Source organism: Rhipicephalus microplus, chromosome 8 (genome assembly GCF_043290135.1).
Source record: "Rhipicephalus microplus isolate Deutch F79 chromosome 8, USDA_Rmic, whole genome shotgun sequence".
NCBI lineage: Eukaryota > Metazoa > Arthropoda > Arachnida > Ixodida > Ixodidae > Rhipicephalus > Rhipicephalus microplus.
Genome location: NC_134707.1, coordinates 35,458,405 through 35,478,931, shown reverse-complemented (window position 1 = coordinate 35,478,931; position 20,527 = coordinate 35,458,405). Strand labels below are relative to the sequence as shown.

The 20,527-nt window shown below is 44.1% G+C and overlaps 2 protein-coding genes across 2 annotated transcripts; both read left to right on the top strand.

The window, feature by feature from the left end:
* The first annotated feature begins 496 nt into the window (after positions 1-496).
* On the top strand, positions 497-6,543 carry LOC142768462 (uncharacterized). The gene is made up of 3 exons (XM_075870440.1): positions 497-573; positions 3,808-4,042; positions 6,253-6,543. Coding segments are annotated over exons 1-3 (345 nt in total). The 5' UTR covers positions 497-571; the 3' UTR covers positions 6,361-6,543.
* Positions 6,544-7,226: 683 nt separating this feature from the next.
* On the top strand, positions 7,227-20,264 carry LOC142768238 (uncharacterized). The gene is made up of 6 exons (XM_075870187.1): positions 7,227-7,250; positions 8,839-8,919; positions 16,545-16,619; positions 17,403-17,507; positions 18,327-18,394; positions 20,092-20,264. The coding sequence occupies exons 1-6, from the start codon at positions 7,227-7,229 to the stop codon at positions 20,213-20,215; spliced, it is 477 nt and encodes a 158-aa protein (XP_075726302.1). The 3' UTR covers positions 20,216-20,264.
* Positions 20,265-20,527: the final 263 nt, after the last annotated feature.

The following is a 20,527-nucleotide window of genomic DNA, read 5'->3' as shown; positions in this document are numbered from 1 at the left end:
AACATTATTATTACCGCTTATGTGACGCCGGTATTACATCTTAAAGCTTCCATGCAGAGTGTCTCAGTAGACATGGGACAGGAATAGTCTCTTCATTATGTCAAAACGCGCAAGAATGAGGAGCCCTGGCGGCGGCAATATGTAATTATGGGCATAGACGCGTGAGAGGTTCCCCTTCAGTGTCGGCGAACGTTGGTCGAAGCATCGCCACCCTATGATATCAATGCATGGTGCTAAATGTCGGCCTCCCCTTCCTCAAGAATCGCATAGCCCCTCTATCTCCATTATAATAATTTGTAGGGATGACTGTACCTCCTTTAGGTGACTAAAGGAAGCAGATACCTCCCCCTCACCCCCTCTATTATGCGTCCACTTATGGTTATCGGTGCGTGCTATCTTGTGCACGATGAAAGCTGATGATTCTCGATGCAGCCATTTTGATCGTTGTACTCGTTTGTATTGGGTTCAGCATTGGTGCCTCTTTCCTTTCTTGCCCAGGCGTCTGCTGACACTGAAGTCGTCGCTGGACATACGGTGCGCACCGCTGTGAAAGATCTACTGCCCATTCATTATGTGAGTAGGATAGTACGCAGCGACGCTGAAAACAATAGCACATTAGCAGGTGAACTCCAAGCACGTGTTAGGGCATTGAAATCTTTCCTAACGGTGTCCGAAAATGCTTTGCAGTACTCATTGAACACCACAAGGCCATGCTCAGAAAACAAAGTGGTGGTTGCGTTGCGTAGACGTTATTGCTTAATTATGAACAGCAGTCACAATGGCCTCACAAAAAAACTTATCCGATCTTTGTAACCTCATTCTGGTGTGGTGAAAGGACACTTTTAAAAAGAAGAACGCTAATAATAATATCCCTCAAAGTTGAATCGGGGTGGCAGCCCCGGCCTAGGCATAGGCCGCGAGCGTTAGGACGTGGGCGGCTTGCTGGGCTCGCTGGATGGCCAACGGTTGTTGTTCTGCTACGGAGCTGAGCAAAGCCTCCTCGCTGCGCACCTTGCGGTTCGAGGCTACCTCCTCATGGTTTCTGTTGGTTATATATATGTAGTTTACAGTCGAGAATTCCCGCAGTATGTGGGCCAGTGTTGCCCTTGAATTTGTCTTTTAAATATAGATCAGGGTAACAGAGATGAAAGATAAGCGGGCTTGTGAAAAGCATATATTTTATGAAGGACACATCTGAAAACGAAGTAATTTCAAGCTGCAATAACTGTTTAGCTGTTCACTTGAAGGGCTTTACGGAAAAGCCGTGTTTAGAAAAAATGTAGTGAACGATTTAGAGTACTTAATACTCTACTATGGGAGAGCATAAAGCCGTCCCAGTGAGCGTGATTAGAGGAAGTGTTAAAGCAATTCAGAGTACTATGTTTAAAAGAATTTTATTTCTGACAAAATTATACATACGCAGAAAGTGGTTAACGATTTAGAGTACTAGGTACTCTACCATGGGAGAGCTTATAGCCGTCCCCATCTATTATGAATCAGCCCATTGGTGCGCCCAAACCTTAAAAGGAAAGCAATGCCGGGACCCACTACCTCGTAGGGCCTCCTTATGTGACATAGTTTCTCTACTGTTTTTGTGACCATGTATCACTACAGGGATGATAGCAGCCACAACATAAATCGTTACCCTTCAAATTCTTCTAGTATCCTTAAAACCTTTTAGAATACTTTACAAAACGTATACTTAGAAGCATGCACATCTCAAACATGGTAATCGAGAAATAAAAAGCCACAGCGGAGGACACTTCCACAGAGCAGAGTCCGTGATGAGCAATTTCAGCTTCATTGCTAAGCGTCTGCACGGAGTGTTTTGCGTACTGCACAACAGGAGATTTGCACAAATAACACACGAGTCAATCCTAGAACATTCTGATAGCTGCATGGTGGAGACTGATACACAAAAACTGAACGATAAATTAAGAACTCACTTCACCGGTTGAGTCCCTACATGAAGTATTTGGCTTGTTGCACCACAGGAAAGTTCAATTACTAACACGTGGTCCCACCCTAGAGCATTTAACACCTCATAGTTGCATGGTAAAGAGTGGAACGCGAGAACTATATCATAGATCAAGAACTGACTTCAATGCTTAAGCACCTGTACGGAGGGCTTTGCGTACTGAACCACAGGAAACTTTTATATATGTATACCACTCACGCACGAGTCAATTCTAGAACATTTAACACCTCATAGCAGCATGGTAGAGACTAGAACGCGAGAAAAGAATCGTAAATCAAGAACTCACAAAAGCCCAAATTCAGAACTGTTTCATTGCAGTGGCAGTGGGAGAGTTTCCTGAACACCGCCCTCAAAGGTGCCCGCAGCTTCGAGCAGAACTCACTGGTGATGGTGGAAAATATGCGCTACGTGCGAAAAATAGCAGTCATCATGGGTCAGTACGAACTGTAAGTAACCCTTCTGTATTGGTAATGAGCTGCTTGTTACTGTTTCGTGAGCACATTCTAAGCACGGAGCCAGTGTGCCGTCGAGTATAGTTGCTTTTGACTGTACACTAGCTGAAACTAAGTGCAAAAATAAAGCAAGTAAGTGAACTTGAACCAGAAGCATCAGTTTCGTACCAGTTCACCGAAGCACATCTCAGAGGTGGCGTCGAAAGACGCGCGCTGTGGAGATGAGTGCAGCCAGGTGCCGCAAATATGTCAGCTGCTTAAATTATCTCAATGAGATGGATACATAAATGTTCATCAACAATCCTGACAGTTCGGCCCGTCATTGAGTAAAGTTATGCTCTCATACTATATGTAACAAATATAAGCCTTGAATATAGAAAGAACCGTCGAATTGTATGGTCCAGAAGACTACAATAAATATTCAAAAATAATAACGCAAATGCATGACCGTATACGCATTAGAAGAACAAAAAACAAGAGTGTCACTCTGTACCAGTCTAAGTAAATAGTTCCTAAGGCTGCACTCATACCGTCAGTACGCGAACCCAATGATCTATTGCAGTAAAACAAATGAATGCACAAGTCAACCTTCAGTGGCTGTAACAGGTAGGTAGCACAGTTTTTTGTTTTAAATTCTGTTTAGCCCTATCGTTTTATGTCCGGGTGTCACATGACATGCGCATGCACAATTCTGGTACCCGGTTACTTATATGTTTTGTTCCTTTCCAAAATGAATTAGATCAGAGTTAGCGTTCGCTTGTCCGTTTCTTGTTCTGCGTTTCGTGAGTGTAAAGGGGAGTTATAATAGTAATAATCTATTGATTACGCCACTGACACTTAGTGATAAAGCCGAATGGGAAAGCCGCAGTATTGTCCCTATAGCAAGGATGCACTGTTTGCGCACTTTTTTACGCGCGACACTGATTACGACGCTGTTTACACGTGATGATATTAGCTTGAGCCTGAGAAAGCAATTACGCATGTTCAATCTATAGGTGAAGTGCTCACGGACTGAAACTCGAACACATAGCGCTAAGTTACAGTCGTGCTTTGGTTTACAGCGTCTACAGTCGATGTCATATCGGTGAATACAGTAGGGCCAAAATGGCAACATTGCGTTTAGCGGCCAGATCTGTAGCGGCATGACACGAATATTGCGAACCATTGCTTACAGAAGTTGTGATACTAAAATTAATCAGCGTCGCTTTTCGGTCCGTGAGTTCTGTAAATAAGGGCAGGTCAAAAGTTCCCAGGCTACTATTCCGTGTATTGCTATGGCACTGTAGCCTGTGATTTTCTTGAACCCCTGTACCTTCTCTGCTGCTATCAATGACAGCGTTTTTCTTTTGCCGCATCACTCATCGAACGGTGCCACAGGCAGCACCTGCTCAACTTCATGGCGCTGTGCGTGGCCGACGAACTGAGCGCGTTCTTTCCCGAACGTCACACACAGTCGAGCCAGGCTGTACGGTTGCCGTACCGCGATCGAAGCTTACCGACCAGGCCCCAGCTGTGCCTGCGTTTAGCCGAGCGGACCTGTCCGGTGGGCGTGGAGGCGCTGCTGCTGCAGGCCGTCGCCGGAACCAACGTTCGCGAGGACCTCGTCAGGGAGGTCAGGGACAGTCTTGAGACAGCTCTTCTGGTAGAACCTCGGTGGGGTTACATACTTTGAAGGTCCACCATACAGAGCTCCCGAAAAAAAATAAGAGAGCTAGCGGGTAATTTTCCCCATCCCGGTTCCTCCTTATCGTCACAATTCCTGACGCCATCAATTTATTTGTGTAGCATAATGACAAAATAAGCTATCAAGTGGTTCATATACGTGGGATGATAGTTGTGAATTTCCTGCTAGAGTATTCTATATGCTACCACAGGGCCGTTGTACCTAATGTACCTCCCGTTGTGCCTCGTAATGAATGAAAAAAAAAATACAAGGACTGATCAGCGAAAACTAGTGAGCAGTATACTTCACACTGGTTTTTTTCTCGCGTGAGAATAGTGTTTGTTATTAGAACCACTATCCTCACGTATAACAAATGTACAATATATTGAAAGTTCCTGAACAATGATAAGGAAAACATTTTTGGTGCATCTGTTACACTAAAGTAACAGTCGTAGGTGGGCGCAAAAAGGGGGTGGGGCGCAGGGACTCTACCTAATAACTCAAATGGGGGTGCGATGTCAGCCCCGCTCCCTGACATAATAAGGAAGGAGGCGCTGTGACTTGCCCTAGCTTTCCCCCCACTTCGAAATGGAACCCTGCTCACGCCTCATTCTTGAAAAAGTTAGTAAAAAGGTAGCAGCTGCAAGCAGATATGTTGTAAGTGCGACGCCTACTACTTTTTTGGGACGGTTACTAACCCATTGATACCTGTTTACTACCTACGTTAGTAAACAGTTACTAGCTGCCACCGTTACTAACTTTTCGCTACCTTTTTACTGCCTACATTAGTAAACAGTTAGTAACTGGTATAAAAGACATTGTAACTGCAGCCGTTAGTAACTTTTCTGCCCCGTTACCATCTTTTTGTTACCCGGCTCTTGACTGTGTAATCCAAAATAGTAGGTGATACCCATTGCGATGATTTATGAGAGGAGTTGTCTGGACATATTATGTTTAATTGGAGAAATGACGGAGAACATATCCATGGATCAAGCAAAAGACATTGTTTTAAATGACGCAACTCAGACATGTAAGCGTCATTCTAATATTGTCGAAACGGAGAAGTACAAGTCAACGAACCATGGGCAAGTTCTACAAGCGTTGTAATAGACAATTACTTTAAAGTCAGTAAGTTCCAGGCAATTAACAAGACTAGTAGATGAGAGTTAACCAGATGAGCACAATAATTCCGGAGTACCTCACTCAATTGTGTTTCCATATAATATCAATGTTTTAACTAGTAAAACTCCAAAAACGATTATTACCTTTTACCCGCCAATAAATTACCAGTTTGAAACTTTCAAATGCACTGAGACTATATGTTAACGATTCCGGTACCATGTTTTCACTACTGTACGTTATGCCTTTTTGAGGCCATTCTCAAATAAACAGATATGACATACAATTTGGTGTAAATAAGGCTAATTGAAAGTCTTTTGCTACGTCTACAAACACACGTAACCAAGTAGTACGATATAATTTTCTGGACTCACATTTGTTATAATTTATCCTGAAACACAAGTGTTCATTCACCTGTGCCAGACAAGCATCTTCAAAGTAGGGGCTCCACGCTTATTTCGACTTGAGCTGCGTGGTAAACTTTCAAGATCTATACACTTTCTTTTCGCTTTTCGTTAGGCTTGTCCGCAGAAGATTATCCGAAGTTGCGTAGTAATGAGACATTAACGGACCAAAGTTAGCAATGGAGAAATAAAATGGCAAAATGAACAGGGTAGTATTGCTTACTTCTTCTTTTCTTGAAACCCTTAAAAGCTACTACCCATGGTTGATAACGGCTCGGCTAGCAAAAGTTACTAAATGGTGGTAGTAACAGCAAAAGTAGCAACTGTTACCACTCTTGCCATAACTAACTGCGCCTATTACCAGGGTTGCAACAATATTCGATAAACCATTACTACCACAAAGTTAGCATGTATACTTCTACCTATTATCTTAAGAGTGTGTGGTAGTAGTAATGGCTCTGTCCTATGCGTTTGTGAAGTACGCGAAAAATCGTCGTGCTATCGGCTAAGCTGTCGCACAGAGCAGTGTTTTTAGAATTGGATGCTGCTTTCACGAGAAAGTTCCTGAAAGTCCTTTATGTCCAGGCACTTCCTTCGCGGTTCACGCTGATGATTCGTTGTATTTGCCTTACGCAGTTTTCCTGGTGGATACCGCAATTCATTGACACCCTGGCGTCTACCGCAAGGCGGCTGTCCTGGCTGGGGACTAAAAAGGCCTCGAAGTTGGAGAGTCTCGTACGCTAATTGTCATTACCCTCTGCTTACCGGCACGAAAATTGCAGTTGTCTTAGATCTACGGGCTACGGCGCCACAGCTTATACACAAGAATATCGGACAGTGTGCTGCCATGACCGCATCAAAGCCTTTCAGCAAGTTGCGGAAATACGGTGCATAAGTTTGGTGTCTCATTACAGAACCCTTCCTCCTTTCCCGATCGTCGTGCTTCTGCCAGTGAAGCCCCCCCCCTCCCACACCAACCCACTAAGCGCTGTTTGAAAACTCACTGCGGGATTTTCACAACTCCCCTTTTCCCGTCAGTCGGCGCTTTAAACGTCTTTGAAATTCTAAATGCATCGTCAAAAATTAGCCTTGCATGCTGGATTCTGCACAGCATGCTTGGATATGTTACTGTAACTAAGTCCTTTTATTTTCACTTGGATCTAATGAGTTAAAAGGCCCGGCGCAGGGGCTAGTCGTTAGTTCACGCTCCTGTGTGTCTTACCTGTGCCCATGTACAACCAACTGTTTATTCGACAGACTGTCACAAAACGAGCGCTCAAAAAAGGGCGTGCCGCCAAATTCTCGTGACGAATCACCAAGAGGTCAATGATAAAAAAAAAGAAAACAAGCATTCAAAGACTCCCCGGGCGCGCGTCCCTTTCCCCTCGGAAGCGTAGGTTCGCCGACGAAACCTCCTCGCATCGGCGGCCGAGCAAGCCCTAGAACGTTCTCGATGGAAAGGGGCGTGGTGATGCAGGGTTGCGTCATCCGTCGCGGACGGCCCTCGTACCGTCTCGCCCTTTCCCCCAGCTTTCGCTGCGCGTCGCGCCGACGAAATGATGAGAATTTTCTGGAACCTCGCGCGGAAGGTATTTAACCGAGCAGCAGAGATGGGAGATCAGCAGCAGAAGGAAGTAACCGAGCAGCAGAGATGGGAGATCAGCAGCAGAAGGAAGTTAACGCCAGAGTGCGTAGGGTATTCCGCCGTGTTTGTCGGCGAAGGTTTTGTCCTTAGTGACAAAGGAGGAGAAGAAGGAAGTTAGTGCCAATGTGCGTGGGATATTCCGCCGCGTCTGTCGGTGAAGGTTTTGTCCTTAGTGACAAAGCAGGAGAAGAAGAAAGTATGCGCCAGAGTGCGTAGGGTGTTCCGCCTTGTGGGCGAAGCCTTTTGTCTTCTGTGACAAAGGAGGAGAAGAGGAGGATTTCCACCTGAGGGGTGAAGACTCGAGCTACAGGCAAGAGTGTGTGTCTACCGCTATCGAGCGAAGACGCGTGGCAACAGATGCGTGTGTGAAGCCGACGTGTTTCCGGCGAAGAAGTTTGGAGCCTGGAGAGCGGCCAATTGAAGACGCGAGGTTTCCTGGAAGAGAAACTTCGGGGGCAGTGGAACGGCAACAACGCCGGACTTTGAGTGAGTGATTCTCGGAAGAGTATCATCCAGACTTTTGTTCCAAGAACTTAGGACTGAATAAGTTTTCTAACTTTTTAGTCTTTAAGTGTCTTGGTTGTTCAATGCATGTGACTGCATTGTAGTGCGTATTGTTGTCTGTGCCCGTTGTTTCGAGTGTGGCTGATTGTACTGTGTAGTACATTGTTTGATTGGTGATATTGTATTCAACTATTGTCGAGGGTGCATACTTGTGTATCGTTTTGATCTGCCATAACTGCGAATATAATTTTGTTTTGTTTATCAACTCTCAGCTCTTACTTGTTCTTTGGGCCACAGCCGGCGTCCGCTGGCGCGCCAAATAGGACCACTTCTAAATTGTCCACGCTTTCGTGGTGCGGTTCGGGGGGCCGACACTTCGGCCCTTGGATTCAGCCCAGCGATCGCCTCCCGAATTAACGGGACCTGTGACATGGACACATGACAAATATGTCACGATCGTATGTGTTATACCTGTGCTTACTTGTGTCTTTTTTCAGTGTGCCATTCAGCGTGTCACAACTGTCAACCGGGGTCTAATCTCACGTTAGGCCCACTTACCGGTCCCTTGACGGGTTCATCTTCTGGCCGTAAATGTCGCATTTGGGTGACACAGGATGACATGGTCTTTGCTTAGATGTTGGCTAAAAACTACCCTCACGGGGCATGCGGAGCTTCATGGGGTAATTCGACCCGTAAATAAATTTGTGTGGCGAAGCTGCGTTGTTAATGCAGGCTATAAGAGCAGAAAGTTTGGAGAACCTCAAGCATGTACCTCGTGTCGGCGTCTCAGAAAACAAGCGCAACACCTTCGCGACGTCGTTTGAATGATGGACGTAAGCGCGAAAAATCAGAGCTTCTAACCAGTCAAAAACAATTCAGTTTCAGTAGAGTCGTTAGCGCGTATAATACAAAAAAGTTTGTTTTTTCCAACGACAGTATGTCGGGAACTTCCCAAGGCGTGGGAGCATATCACACAGCACTTTTGCTAGCATATAATCAGTGCAGGGTAGTATACGAAAAAAACAATCTTATGCGTGCTGGTTGTCTTAAAAACTGCGCCTCATGTATTGCAGATTAACGGCCTGAAGGTTGAGATAATGTTCTCTGACGCACTTCTTGGAATCAACGTTGACCTGAGTGAAGTAGACTGCGGCGTAAGTACAACAGCAACCTCATTATTCCCTCCTCTATATATAGTAAGCTTTAACGTATTGAATTGAGATGGCGAGTGCGCATGCATTCAACCTTGTACTGTATCGACTTGTTATTTTGCGTTCCAGTATGACACAGCTCTTTACAAGCACCATCCCATGCGCCAGTACTCTGAGGCCTACAAGCTGCGACTGGATAAGTACTACCTCAGCGGCAATTCGACTCCGTTATTCCGAAAGTTAGTGACCCGTAAAAATTGCCTAGTTTGATGGTAAAATAGTAACCTCTGTGCAGCTGAGAATACGGGTAGGGAAATAGAGTGAGCTCTTGATGCAAGTTCAAATTTTGAAGTTGAAAACAATCCGCCCCTTCTTGACTATGATCTTACCGAAAGTGATCCTTCAACATAACCACTTGAGCATAAGCGCTTACTACTGCGTTTATTTTCACTATTCAATCGTATCTTTTGCGAAGTTTTTGGCTTAGATTTTCATAATTTGATGTCGTAATTCTACAACAATTAGTTGTGTTGTGTTATTAGCTGAAATGAAAACTGACCTGCCCGTTTGTACCTATCAGATATCCGCCAGCAAGCAGCTTTGAGTACAGCGTAGTCTACGACGAATACTCCAATGTTATATGTAAGTGTTTGCATCACTTATAGCTTGTATTCTTGGGCCTAGACGGCTATTTTACCGAGTGGGATAGCGTTTGTGTTTAATAAGCGCGATAAAATAGAGGGATCAGGAAAAGACAGTCGAAGAACAGACGCTTAACCTGCGCGTATCTGTTTTTTATCACTGCGCTTTTCCATGCTTTTTAAACTTGAGCGTGAAAACACACTTGTTTCATAGTTATAACTTGTCTCTCTTCTGCGTTCTCTACAGTTTCAAAAAACAGTTATTCCAGAGCACTCTTAAGTTTGGTATATCCGCACGTAAACTGCATAAAAAGTTTGATTGATATGTGGGATTTAACGTCGCAAAACCACCATATTATTATGAGAGACGCCGTAGAGGAGGGTTCCGGAAATTTCGACCACTTGGTGTTCTTTAACGTGCACCCAAATCTGGGCACACGGGCCCACAACATTTCCGCCTCCATCTGAAATGCAGCCACCACAGCCGGGATTTGATCCCGCGACCTGCGGGTCAGCAGCCGAGTACCTTAGCCACTAGACCACCGCGGTGTGGCGGCATGCATGAAAAGCTTAACGGTTCTGTGACATCAACTTCACAAATACCAGGTATAAGTTGTGTAGCTAGAAAGCTTGATTGTAGTCGTTTAACACGAGGGCAACTGTTATTTGTCAATCACATTTTGTATGTAGCGCCGTTAAATTTCAAATAGAAGCACTAACTTACAGCCTATGGTATCTTTTTTTTCAGTTGTACCACTGAGTTACTTTGGACTCGCCTTTCAAGCACCTCCGCTATTGAGGTAATCATGACTTCATGATTTAAGCAGGCGAAACTTGCCTGCTCATACAGTCTAACACATTTCAAGCACGCCATATTTATAGCCATTTACGGTAGTACCTATAGACTATAACAGTTCAATTCTAAGTTCAGGGTCACGCTTTCATAGGCGGTGAAGTTTTAATCTGGATAACCGATTTGATAAATGTACGCGTTAAGCATAGAGCCCAAGGTTTTGGAAGTTATTCCACAGTCCTGCGCTACATAGTGGCTCTTTTAATCATTGTTGGGGATTACATGTATGACTTTAATACTTATATTTTTCATATAGCCTTTAACTCAAAAACCAAGTTGGGAGCCTACATATGGTAACTTATTCTGAGATAAGCAGAATGAATCGAGGAAGTGCCTCTGACAGGCTGGTAGACGTTTCGATAGGACGACCTATCTTTCCAACAAGCTGCCTTTGATAAAAATCGGTCCTTTTATTCAAACGTCAGCAAGCCTGTCTGAGGCACTTCCTCTGTTCATTCTGGTTATCATACTAGAGCTGTTAAATATGACATCTACGTATTAAGGAACCTTTTATGACATACATAACTCAATAGAAACAGTCAGTTGTTGGAGTTCCTTTTACTGTGATAGTGCTGACATTGACTCTCTAGCCAGCTATTTCCAGTCCCCGTTGCCGGGTGGAATTGAAAAGGTGCAAAAACTTGATTGATTTGTCGGGTTTAACGTCCCGAAACCACCATTTGATTATGAGAGAAGCCGTAGTGGAGGGCTCTGGAAACTTCGACCACATGGGGTTCTTTAGCGTTCACCCAAATCTGAGTACATGGGCCTACAACATTTCCGCCTCCATCGGAAATGCAGCCACCACAGCTGGGATTTGATCCCGCGACCTGCGGGTCAGCAGCCGAGTACCTTAGCCACTAGACCACCGTGGCGGGGCGTCGCAAAAACTTAAGCGAAATGTAGCCAAAGTAGCCGTCCCATAAAATATTATCCCAAAATTGGCAGCCAAATAGAACAGTAGTCGTGTTACGAAGAGACTTTTTACTGTTGATGAAAATAAAACCATCTTCCTTAATACATAACACCGGAAATTTTAAAGCAGTCAGTCAATAGCCATGGTGTCCACTGGAAATGTTTCTCGCCAAACGGGTAGGAAATAAGCCAATTTCTGGCAATGTACCCACCAATGGCGACCATGCCCGGCGCATCGTGTGTTCTATGCGCATGGAAAAGCCTGTGAGCGCTGCTCACGGTCGCGGCTGGCGCAAAGATGAAAGGCACTGGTGGTTCTGAACCCTCCATGCAAAATGCGCATGGAGGGTTGCCCGAGGGTGGTGCCTGGCTTCGGCAAGAAATACAATTTTTACAGGTCGGGTATGGTTGCACGTGATTGGGCGCGCTGTATCTTTGGAGTGGATTGGAAGGCTGCTTATACCGCCACACGTGACATGCTCTGATTGCTAAATGTTCCGTTAAATCCATAAACAGCATGAAGGTTGGTTCTTTTGATGCTGTGGCTGCGTTTTTGTTTACACAGAAAATTTTTTAACTATGCCGGGCCACAAGCTAACGGAGTGAGCTTCATACTATATATGCTGAAAAGCATAACATGCAAACTTACTGAAGCTAAATTGTTGCCAATTTGATTAACAATTTTAGAAATGGCATTCTTCGCTTTTCTCTTGTGATGAAGATACGACTTTTTTCTCAAACCCAAGAAACATGGACACTTCATTTAAGTAAAACGAGATACGATTAGGACGTACCAAGCTGATTACCTTTCTTAACAACTTAACAAATTGCCTGAGCCCCAGTTAGAAGCCTCATTCACGCATACAGCCGCAAGCCTTATACTACACCCCGCAAAGAGCACTCACTACCAACTTTTTATTGTGCGTAATGTGACTCACATAATACGCGTACAATGAACGATAGTCTTAAGTATACGTGTGTGGGGATATGTGCGCAAATGAGGGAGTGCGAAAATTCTACCGTGTTACCTAATTATGAGAATTGATAAAATTGGTCAACAGCTATTTAACATTGATGATTGCTCGAAGACGTCACATGAAATCAAGTGTCGTTGTTATTTGTTTTCAGAAAGTTTTACGTGGTGAAGATGTTACCTGACCTTGTTAGGACTGCAGCGAGAATTCTAGCCAATGCGCAGGGTGAGTGATTCCTTTATCACATCTCATATTGACAATCTTGACTTAGCTTGTTAATTACCTTGGCACTAGTGCTGCGTGTATTTTTTACCTACTTCAAATCTCAGGACTTTCTTGTCCGAAGTTCTGTCACGAGCCCCCTTTTTCAGGCACGAGCAAGGTTGGAGATTTGTTCGTCGCTTCCGTATTGCGATTTTCAGGGGCGAACTTCCTTACGCTATGGCTCAATCCATCCTTCGTCCTAGGTTGTCGTAGCCAGCTACACAGCATGTCGACGCAGTGAATGATGAGTGGGGCGATGAGTTTGATAAGATGGCGGTCGGTCGGTCGGTCGACGGAAGGACGGATGCACGCTTCATCCCTCTCATCATCATTCACTCCGTGGATACGCTGTAATTTTTTACACACATCCGGTAGAAAAAAATAATTGCTTTAATTTAAACTACCTTTTGTAAGTAAGCATTCAAGATGTCAATATTGAAACCACCTGAACGTTGCATTGCTGGATGTTGTCCTGTCATTACTGTTTGTAATAGTCGGAAGCATTACAGTCACGTGGTATGCGATGCTACTAATGGCTGAACCATAATATTGTCACAGTGTCGTGACGCGGACAAAGGGAGCAGAGTGGATGTTCAGGTTAAACTGTTTATTGAGCCGAACTGGTGGCCACGTAAAGGGAAAGTCAGATTAGAGAAGACGCTGGCAATGATAGCGGCGAACAGAGCGTCGGCCGTCGATCAGCAGACAAGTGGCGAACCGCGTCGGTGTTCATACATGCGGTGTTGACTATTTTAGCTTTATCACTGGTCGTCGTGCAAACACTGGAATAAGCTCGAATGTTCGCGTTTTGCGCGCAATCGTAACAGATTTGATTTATTGAAATGTGGGGTTTAACGTCTCAAAAGCACCATTTTATTATGAGAGACGCCGTAGTGGAGGGCTCCGGAAATTTTGACCACCTGGGGTTTTTTAACGCGCACCCAAATCTGAGCACACGGGCCTACAACATTTCCGCCTCCATTGGAAATGCAGCCGCTGCAGCCGGGATTCGAGCCCGCGACCTGCGGGTCAGTAGCCGAGTACCTTAGCCACTAGACCACCGTGGCGGGGCTGAATCGTAACAGAGTGATTGACAATGATTGCGAACCTTCTCGAACAATGAGGCGCAGTTCGAGCTCAGAATTTCTGTCTCAGGATTTGTGGGTGAAAACCAGATCAAACAAAAGTGAAAATTAGAAACGCGCGTGGCAATATGGTTAACTGAACCAAAAAGTTTGGTGGCTTAATGAATCGATAAAAGAATAAATAGCTACTGGGTGCCAAAAATAGGTTTGCAGTGAGATGCATTGTTTTTTACTACGTTGTTACCACAAAACCTTCATCCTTTTTAGACTTTATCAAAGTGCATCTCCAGTATTTACGCCGCACTTCTCCTTCGAACACACATTTCTTTTAAAGCATTTTTTTGAATCAGAGGCCCACGGTACGGCCTAGTGCTCTCCCATAGTAGAATACCAAGTACTGTAAATCCTTCACCAGTTTTTTTTTTAACCCATTTCGATGATGGTTTGCATTGCTCGTTTCTCGATGCTTTCATTATTTTTCCAGATCCAAACAGAATGCAACTGTTCAGTGCGAGACGGCACTGTGCCTTGGGTGCATACATAGCCCACCCTATTCCTATTATGCTCGAGGTAACATTTCAACTCTATTACTGCTCACTTATTTTTTTTTTCATTTTTTGCAAGCATCATGTGCAACTAAAAAGGATTTTCTTGTCGAGTTGATTGCTTGTTTACCTCAGAAGCACGTCATTTATGAGTCCTGCTGAAGTGTCGTCCTATTTACATTTACTCTAGTGGCTTGTTAGACATCGTTATTACTAGAAAAATTAATAATGTTTGTCTAAATAAAGAAAACAATAATTAGCGTTTGGCTCAAAGTAACTGTCGGATGGATTGGCTGTGGCATTGTTCGTATAACGTGACGTTTTCATTGTACTGAAGTATAATATTCACGTATTGGTCTCTATGCTGCTGTTTGCATCAGTCATACGAGGATGCTATAATTTATTTAAAAAATATGTTGAGTGGGTGCTAGCTCAAATAATTAAAGAAAATTGCAGTCGATATTCAGACTTAGGTGTCAGAGGTTTGGATGGTATAAGCGCACTTCTGACACGAGTGTGTGTGTGGGAGAGACGTTCTGAATATTTTAGAAAGTAAAGCAGCAAGGAACAATAAAACCTACAATGAAGTATTGTTACACAATTTTGCCGCTAGCGTACGCATGCTCCTAGTATAAAAATTGTAAACAAGAAATTACTATGGCGTGTTTCGTTGAGAAGCTTCGGAAAAGTGTCACTCGCAAGCGTGTTTTTGAAAGAAGCAGCCCCACTTCTAAATAAGTGTAAAATTAAGGGCTCGGTTTTGTTTGTTACAAACAATAATAATGAGAACTAACACATAATCATGCCAGGAGTAATATCGTGAACGTTATTAGAAACAATAGCATTATAAATTTAAAGAAACAAAAGTGGACCAAGAGGTGACTTGCCACCGGCGGGAACCGAACCTGTGACTATCGAATAGCGTCGGATGCATTATTCGAAGGTCACAGGTTTTTTGCCTCTCTGTGACAAGTTGTCTTTTCATGCACTTTTGTCTATTCACATTTACACAACAATTACTTCTGATAACATCCCCTATGCTCTCCTTGGCATCAGTGTGTGTTAGTTCTCACTGATATCTCGTTTAAAACAGAGAGTGTACCAAATTATCATCCTCATCTTTTCGTCATCACAAACAGCAATGGCCACGAAATATATACCAAACGAACAACTGTAGCGCCACCCTACCAGAACTCGAATTTGCTACGGTTGAACGAGCGAGCTGATTGACTGACTGACGCTCGGGGCCATACAGCTGTGTAACGAAATTACAGACCTTGACAATAAAGATTTGGACCAAATGGCGAGTCTATGCACTACTGCACTTTTTTGCAGAGCGCAGACGTTTATTTTTGCTTTAATCATAAAGTTAACTTTCCTGCTATGCAATATGTCCTACTAATGGCTGCCACCCACTTACTGAAAACAACGTTATCGAGCATAGTATGCTTGCGCTATGACGTGGAAAATGTAGACTCGGCTGTCTCGATATAGACACGGCTGATGGACAAGCCCGAGCACGTGCAGCTAGGACCTCTTTTCCACTTGAAGCACCTCCGGTGCTGCCTTTAGTAGGGCGGGTAGGCATCGCAGAGCAGCACACTTGTGGTTTAAAAAAGTGGCCCATTGCATGCTCAACAAGGTGTAAGCATGCACATGCTCAAATACAAGTCTTCGGCGTAGAAAGCAGCCTCTCTGCTCGGCTTCAGGGAAGCGACGGCGAGGACGAAGGATTGTTTGAGAAAACGAACCTGAGGACTAAGAGAGCGAGGATGTCGCATGAAATGCGTGCATCAAGTCGAATTTCACTTGTTTGGAGGGGCGAAATTCTTTAGGGCCTAGGGTTGTCCGGAATCCATCTATGTATCGGCGTCCACACTTGTATCACGATACCTGCTACACAGCTGTGAAAAAAAACCACCTGCGCCGTTCATCTGTCCATCTGTGCGCCCGTGCGTTCTCCCGCCAATACATCTGTCTCTGCATGCGTCCGTGTATTCGTTCGTTGTCTGTGCGTGCTTTATACAGCCATTGACTTCAACGTAAACATTATGGACATAGTATCTTGTTTCGCCCACTCGTCATCGTTCACTTCGGGGAGGTGCGTGATTTTTTTTCCCAGTCCCGTGCTAAGCTGCCTAATCCAGCTTTGCCGTCACGGCAGAAAATTCCAATTGAAGTCCTGTACCGAAAGCGTCGAAGTTGCTGTAAATCCGTGCCCTTCGTTTGTGTTGATATAAAAATTGCATTTAGTTCATATTATTAGTTTTACGTCCACGAGATTAGCACTGCAGCCAGGACTCTGAATTTAATTGTGGCGAGAAATAAGAATAACGTCATTGGTCTTGCAGAAAATAGAAGGAATCAAGCACTGGATGTACGAAGACATCATGGCTGACCATCTGGCCCTTGCTCCTTATATGGAGGTAGGCGTTTGTCTACTTGAATTTCCTCGTCATGAAGTTCAACTTGAAACTCTGCAGCTGACTGGTATTTGAGTATAAGACGTGAAACCGAATGTACTATTCTAATTATTTAGATTTCATGTACCCAAAACTACAATCCCATTATGAAAAACGCCGTGGTGGAGAACAACCACAATTTCGAATATTTGGGTTCTTTAACAAGCACCTACATCAGACTACACAGGCCGTTAGCTTTTCGCCTTTATTGAAATGCGGCTGTCACTGCCGGGATTCAACGTCACGATCTTTGTGTGAATATTGAGGGCGCTGATGGGGCAAGGATTACCTTATCTGTAGCATTGCGAGAACATATGAAAGGTTGTCATTATTTATTTATCGCTTGCTTACGCTTATTGCAGAATAATGCAGTTAAACTTCAGAATGACTGAATCTATCTGGTAGGACATAATAAGCAAATTTGTTGAATAAGAATAGGCGAAGAAAAAAATCATATTCGTGACATCACTTGTCGAGGCCTCCTGTGAGAGTGAGTGAAGTACCATTTGAAAGAGTATGCGAAATAAAATGGTTGGTTTCTTTATTTAGTGATGAACAAATATGCAGGCATCTGCGACAAATATATTGAGTGTATTCTTTGAGTTAATGATAGTTTGACTATTATTCAATGTAATGCAGAATAACGACTAGCAATTTTTTAAAATCTGTGGCATGACAGTGACCGCAACCAGAAGTCGATAGCAGAGAAGTATGACCTTCTCTCTTCCTTATTTCTTTCCTCGACAGCTTTTTCTTAATCTGAGCCAGACGGCTTCCACTGACCCGAATCTCCTTGCACGTGGTTTTTCTCCCTACAATTCGGAGCACGTGGCCTTCTTCTTTTACGTAGAGGTGATTGCTCCTTTGATATTTCAATGCGTTTTTGTACAACACATCGCGTGACACACAACAGTAGAACAGAAGGATTGATTGATTGATTGATATGTGAGGTTGGACGGGCCAGAACCATATTATAAATATGAGATACCCCGTAGTGAAGGGCTCCGGACATTTCGACAATCTGTGGCTCTTCAAGGTGCAGCCAAATCTGAGCACATGGGCCTACAGCATTTTAGCCTCCATCGACATTGCAGCTGTCGCAGCCGGAATGCAATCCCACAACCTGCGGGTCTGTAGCCGAGTACCTTAGTCACTAAATCACTGCAGCGGGACCGTAGAACAGAAGGAACATAAAAAAAACAGCGATAGGCGAGGTAAGTTTGTAGTCTTCGGCGAGTCAAAGTCTGTGGTGTGCTTCGCAGTGCGATCAAGTCACAAAGGCCCTTCCGCAAAGTTGCTGCAGTTTGTGCCCGCACTGCTTGACAGGCAGCTTTCATAGAAAGCCTAAATGACCAAACGTGTAACTGCCAAAATTCTTGCAAAGATCGTGATCAACCATTCCCGTTAAAACGACACTGAGAAAATGTTCATGTAAATGTATATTCATGGTGGTGCGACATATTTGTGTCACTCAAATGCTCAACATTTTATTCCAGTCATACTTTTTACGCCCAAACACCATCGCAAATCTGTGCATACCATTTGCATTACCATTGCAGTGGTATTATGAAAGCATTCAATTACAGTGAAAACATTTTTGCTTCCTGCATATGCATGTGGGGGTTCGGACGCAAGCATTGGTTATTTGCAACTGCGACTTTTATCGTGCAGTCATCCTGCGAACCGTACACGAACCATGCCGGAAAGCCAAGGAGCGGCACCCTTCCTTCGCAAACAAGGTCAGCCATTTCTCCGTTTAGTTTGTATGTGTGCCTTTTTAAAGAGGAACAAACCGCATTGTTCTCCCCCAACTATGCGAACGCATTTAACTGGCGAACAATTGTAGCATGTCTAGGCACATGCTTTCCATTGTAGTTATCTCTTTTATTTTAATGCATTTTATGATCATGTAAAACTACTAACTATAGTCAGTGACAAGCTAAGAATAAAAAATAAGGCGTACAACTATCCATGCCCGTCTAATAAGAGCTGCCCGTTGGTATAACATAATTGTTACGACCAACTAATAAAAAAATGCAACTCTTATCCTCACGGTGACAGCATCACCCTCGTCGTTAGACATTCTATGCAGCTATGCAGTAGGTTTATGACTGGACAGCGTTTGAGGTACACAAAAGTGGCAGCAGCATGGGAGTGTTTTGCAACGCTGTAAGGTGTTCCTCGTTTGCGAAGTGTTAATAATCAACACGGTGAAAACATCACAAATATGACATTGGGGCCTCGTGGGTGCAGCCCATATTTATTCTTAGGCTGTCACCGGACTACAGACTTGCTAGATAGCTATTGCTGAATAACAGTTGACTGCAGTAGGTGTACTAAGGGAACGCGTCTGGGCAGCTTATAAAGGCCCTGTAGGGAAGTACCATCTAGGTAATTGCAATTATGCTGCTTTCAGCTGTTCATTTTCTAATTAGGGTGATGTCTCAAAGTATAAGCCACCTCCGCTGTTGAGACGGGAGCAGACAAGTTACGATCAGGTTTGTCGCTGCTGTGCGCGCCGGAGGAAATGCTCTTCGCCGCTGCGCTTCACCGCTCCGCTTGTCCACTCCACTTCCCCCCTCCACTTAACCGCTCACCGCGCTGGATCATAATTCATTCCTTTCAACATATCGTTCAAACTTCGATTGACTCCAATAAAATATGTACCTGAGAAAGCACTAAATAGCATCTGCGCGTGCTTAACGCCAGAAAACCGGAACTTCGGCCTTCTGGTCATGCGAAAGGCAGTCTGAACTTGTGGTTTGAAAGAATGACCATTCTAGTGGCAACCCTAGAACATAGACGCCCTGTCTACGATATTTTATTTGCATCCCTGAGTTCTAAAAACGTGTGAAGATAAATGAGGAGGAATAAACTATTCAAAAAAATAAATTCAGGTAGTTATGGCAGAGCCCTAAGTTCAGGGCTCTCCTGACGCGAGTGGTTTGCTGGACATGGCCAAGCAAAGCTACTTGGCTCTGCTTGGCCTTGTCCGCAAGCCATGCCTCGCGTTTCCTTTGTAATATATGCGGTTGGTTAGCAACGTGTGGCCTGTCGATATGTGTGGGCCTCTTGGTTCACTCCATTGCTATGCGGCCAAATGCTTGTTTCTGTCAATGGCGTGGCATGTAAAATGTGGATGTTAGTCGACCACTAGGAGATTCATAGTATAAAATTGAAATCGAATACGTTGTCAAAATACGCCTTCATAAAGCTACTATGGAGAACCCTGGCTAGAAATAAATTTTGAATACTGCTATAAAGTAAATGATGGCCATTAGGCAATTGTCAGTATGAGCATATTATCAGCAGTCCGATTTCGCGTGCCCAAGTGAAATGTGTCCCGATATGGGTAATAACAGAGACTATATGTGTGCTCAGTCGTGCTTATGGACCAGTGACTGACCATTTATACCTGATTGTTTCTCGTTCCCAGGGTCAACGGGGCGCTTTCTCAGTACGCACCATTTGCCGTCAGCTTCTTCTGCCCGTACGGCTCGGCTATGGCCAAAGAACCGTGCGAGCTGTACCGCCGAAAGACAAAGTCTGTGTACCTGTGATTGAAGTGGCACTGTTGCCCTTATCTATGCATTGCCAGAATTTGATGCTCCCTGTTTCTGCTGTGCCCAGAACTATCAGCGTTTCATAAGCATACCGAGTGAAGTGGTAGAGGTCAAGCTATTATAACGCAATATAGACGTCTTGTATTTATTTTATTTCTTAGTTTATTTTTAAATATATGAGTTACAAGAAATAGGCCCCATTGCAGTCATTTCATTTGTAGCCTGGCAGAACATTGTTTAATAAAGTGTGACATGCAATACTTACGATTATGTGTGATAATGAATGATACGTTCAGAAGCCTCTAAGTT

Bases quoted from the DNA above. Each gene is read 5' to 3' on its own strand.
- LOC142768462 (XM_075870440.1), top strand. The intron at 4,043-6,252 runs GTCAGGGACAGT...TGCCTTACGCAG, and splicing joins GCGAGGACCTCGTCAGGGAG to TTTTCCTGGTGGATACCGCA.
- LOC142768238 (XM_075870187.1), top strand. From the start codon at position 7,227: ATGGGAGATCAGCAGCAGAAGGAA. The intron at 7,251-8,838 runs GTAACCGAGCAG...CATGTATTGCAG, and splicing joins GAGATCAGCAGCAGAAGGAA to ATTAACGGCCTGAAGGTTGA. The intron at 8,920-16,544 runs GTAAGTACAACA...TTGGTCTTGCAG, and splicing joins TGAGTGAAGTAGACTGCGGC to AAAATAGAAGGAATCAAGCA.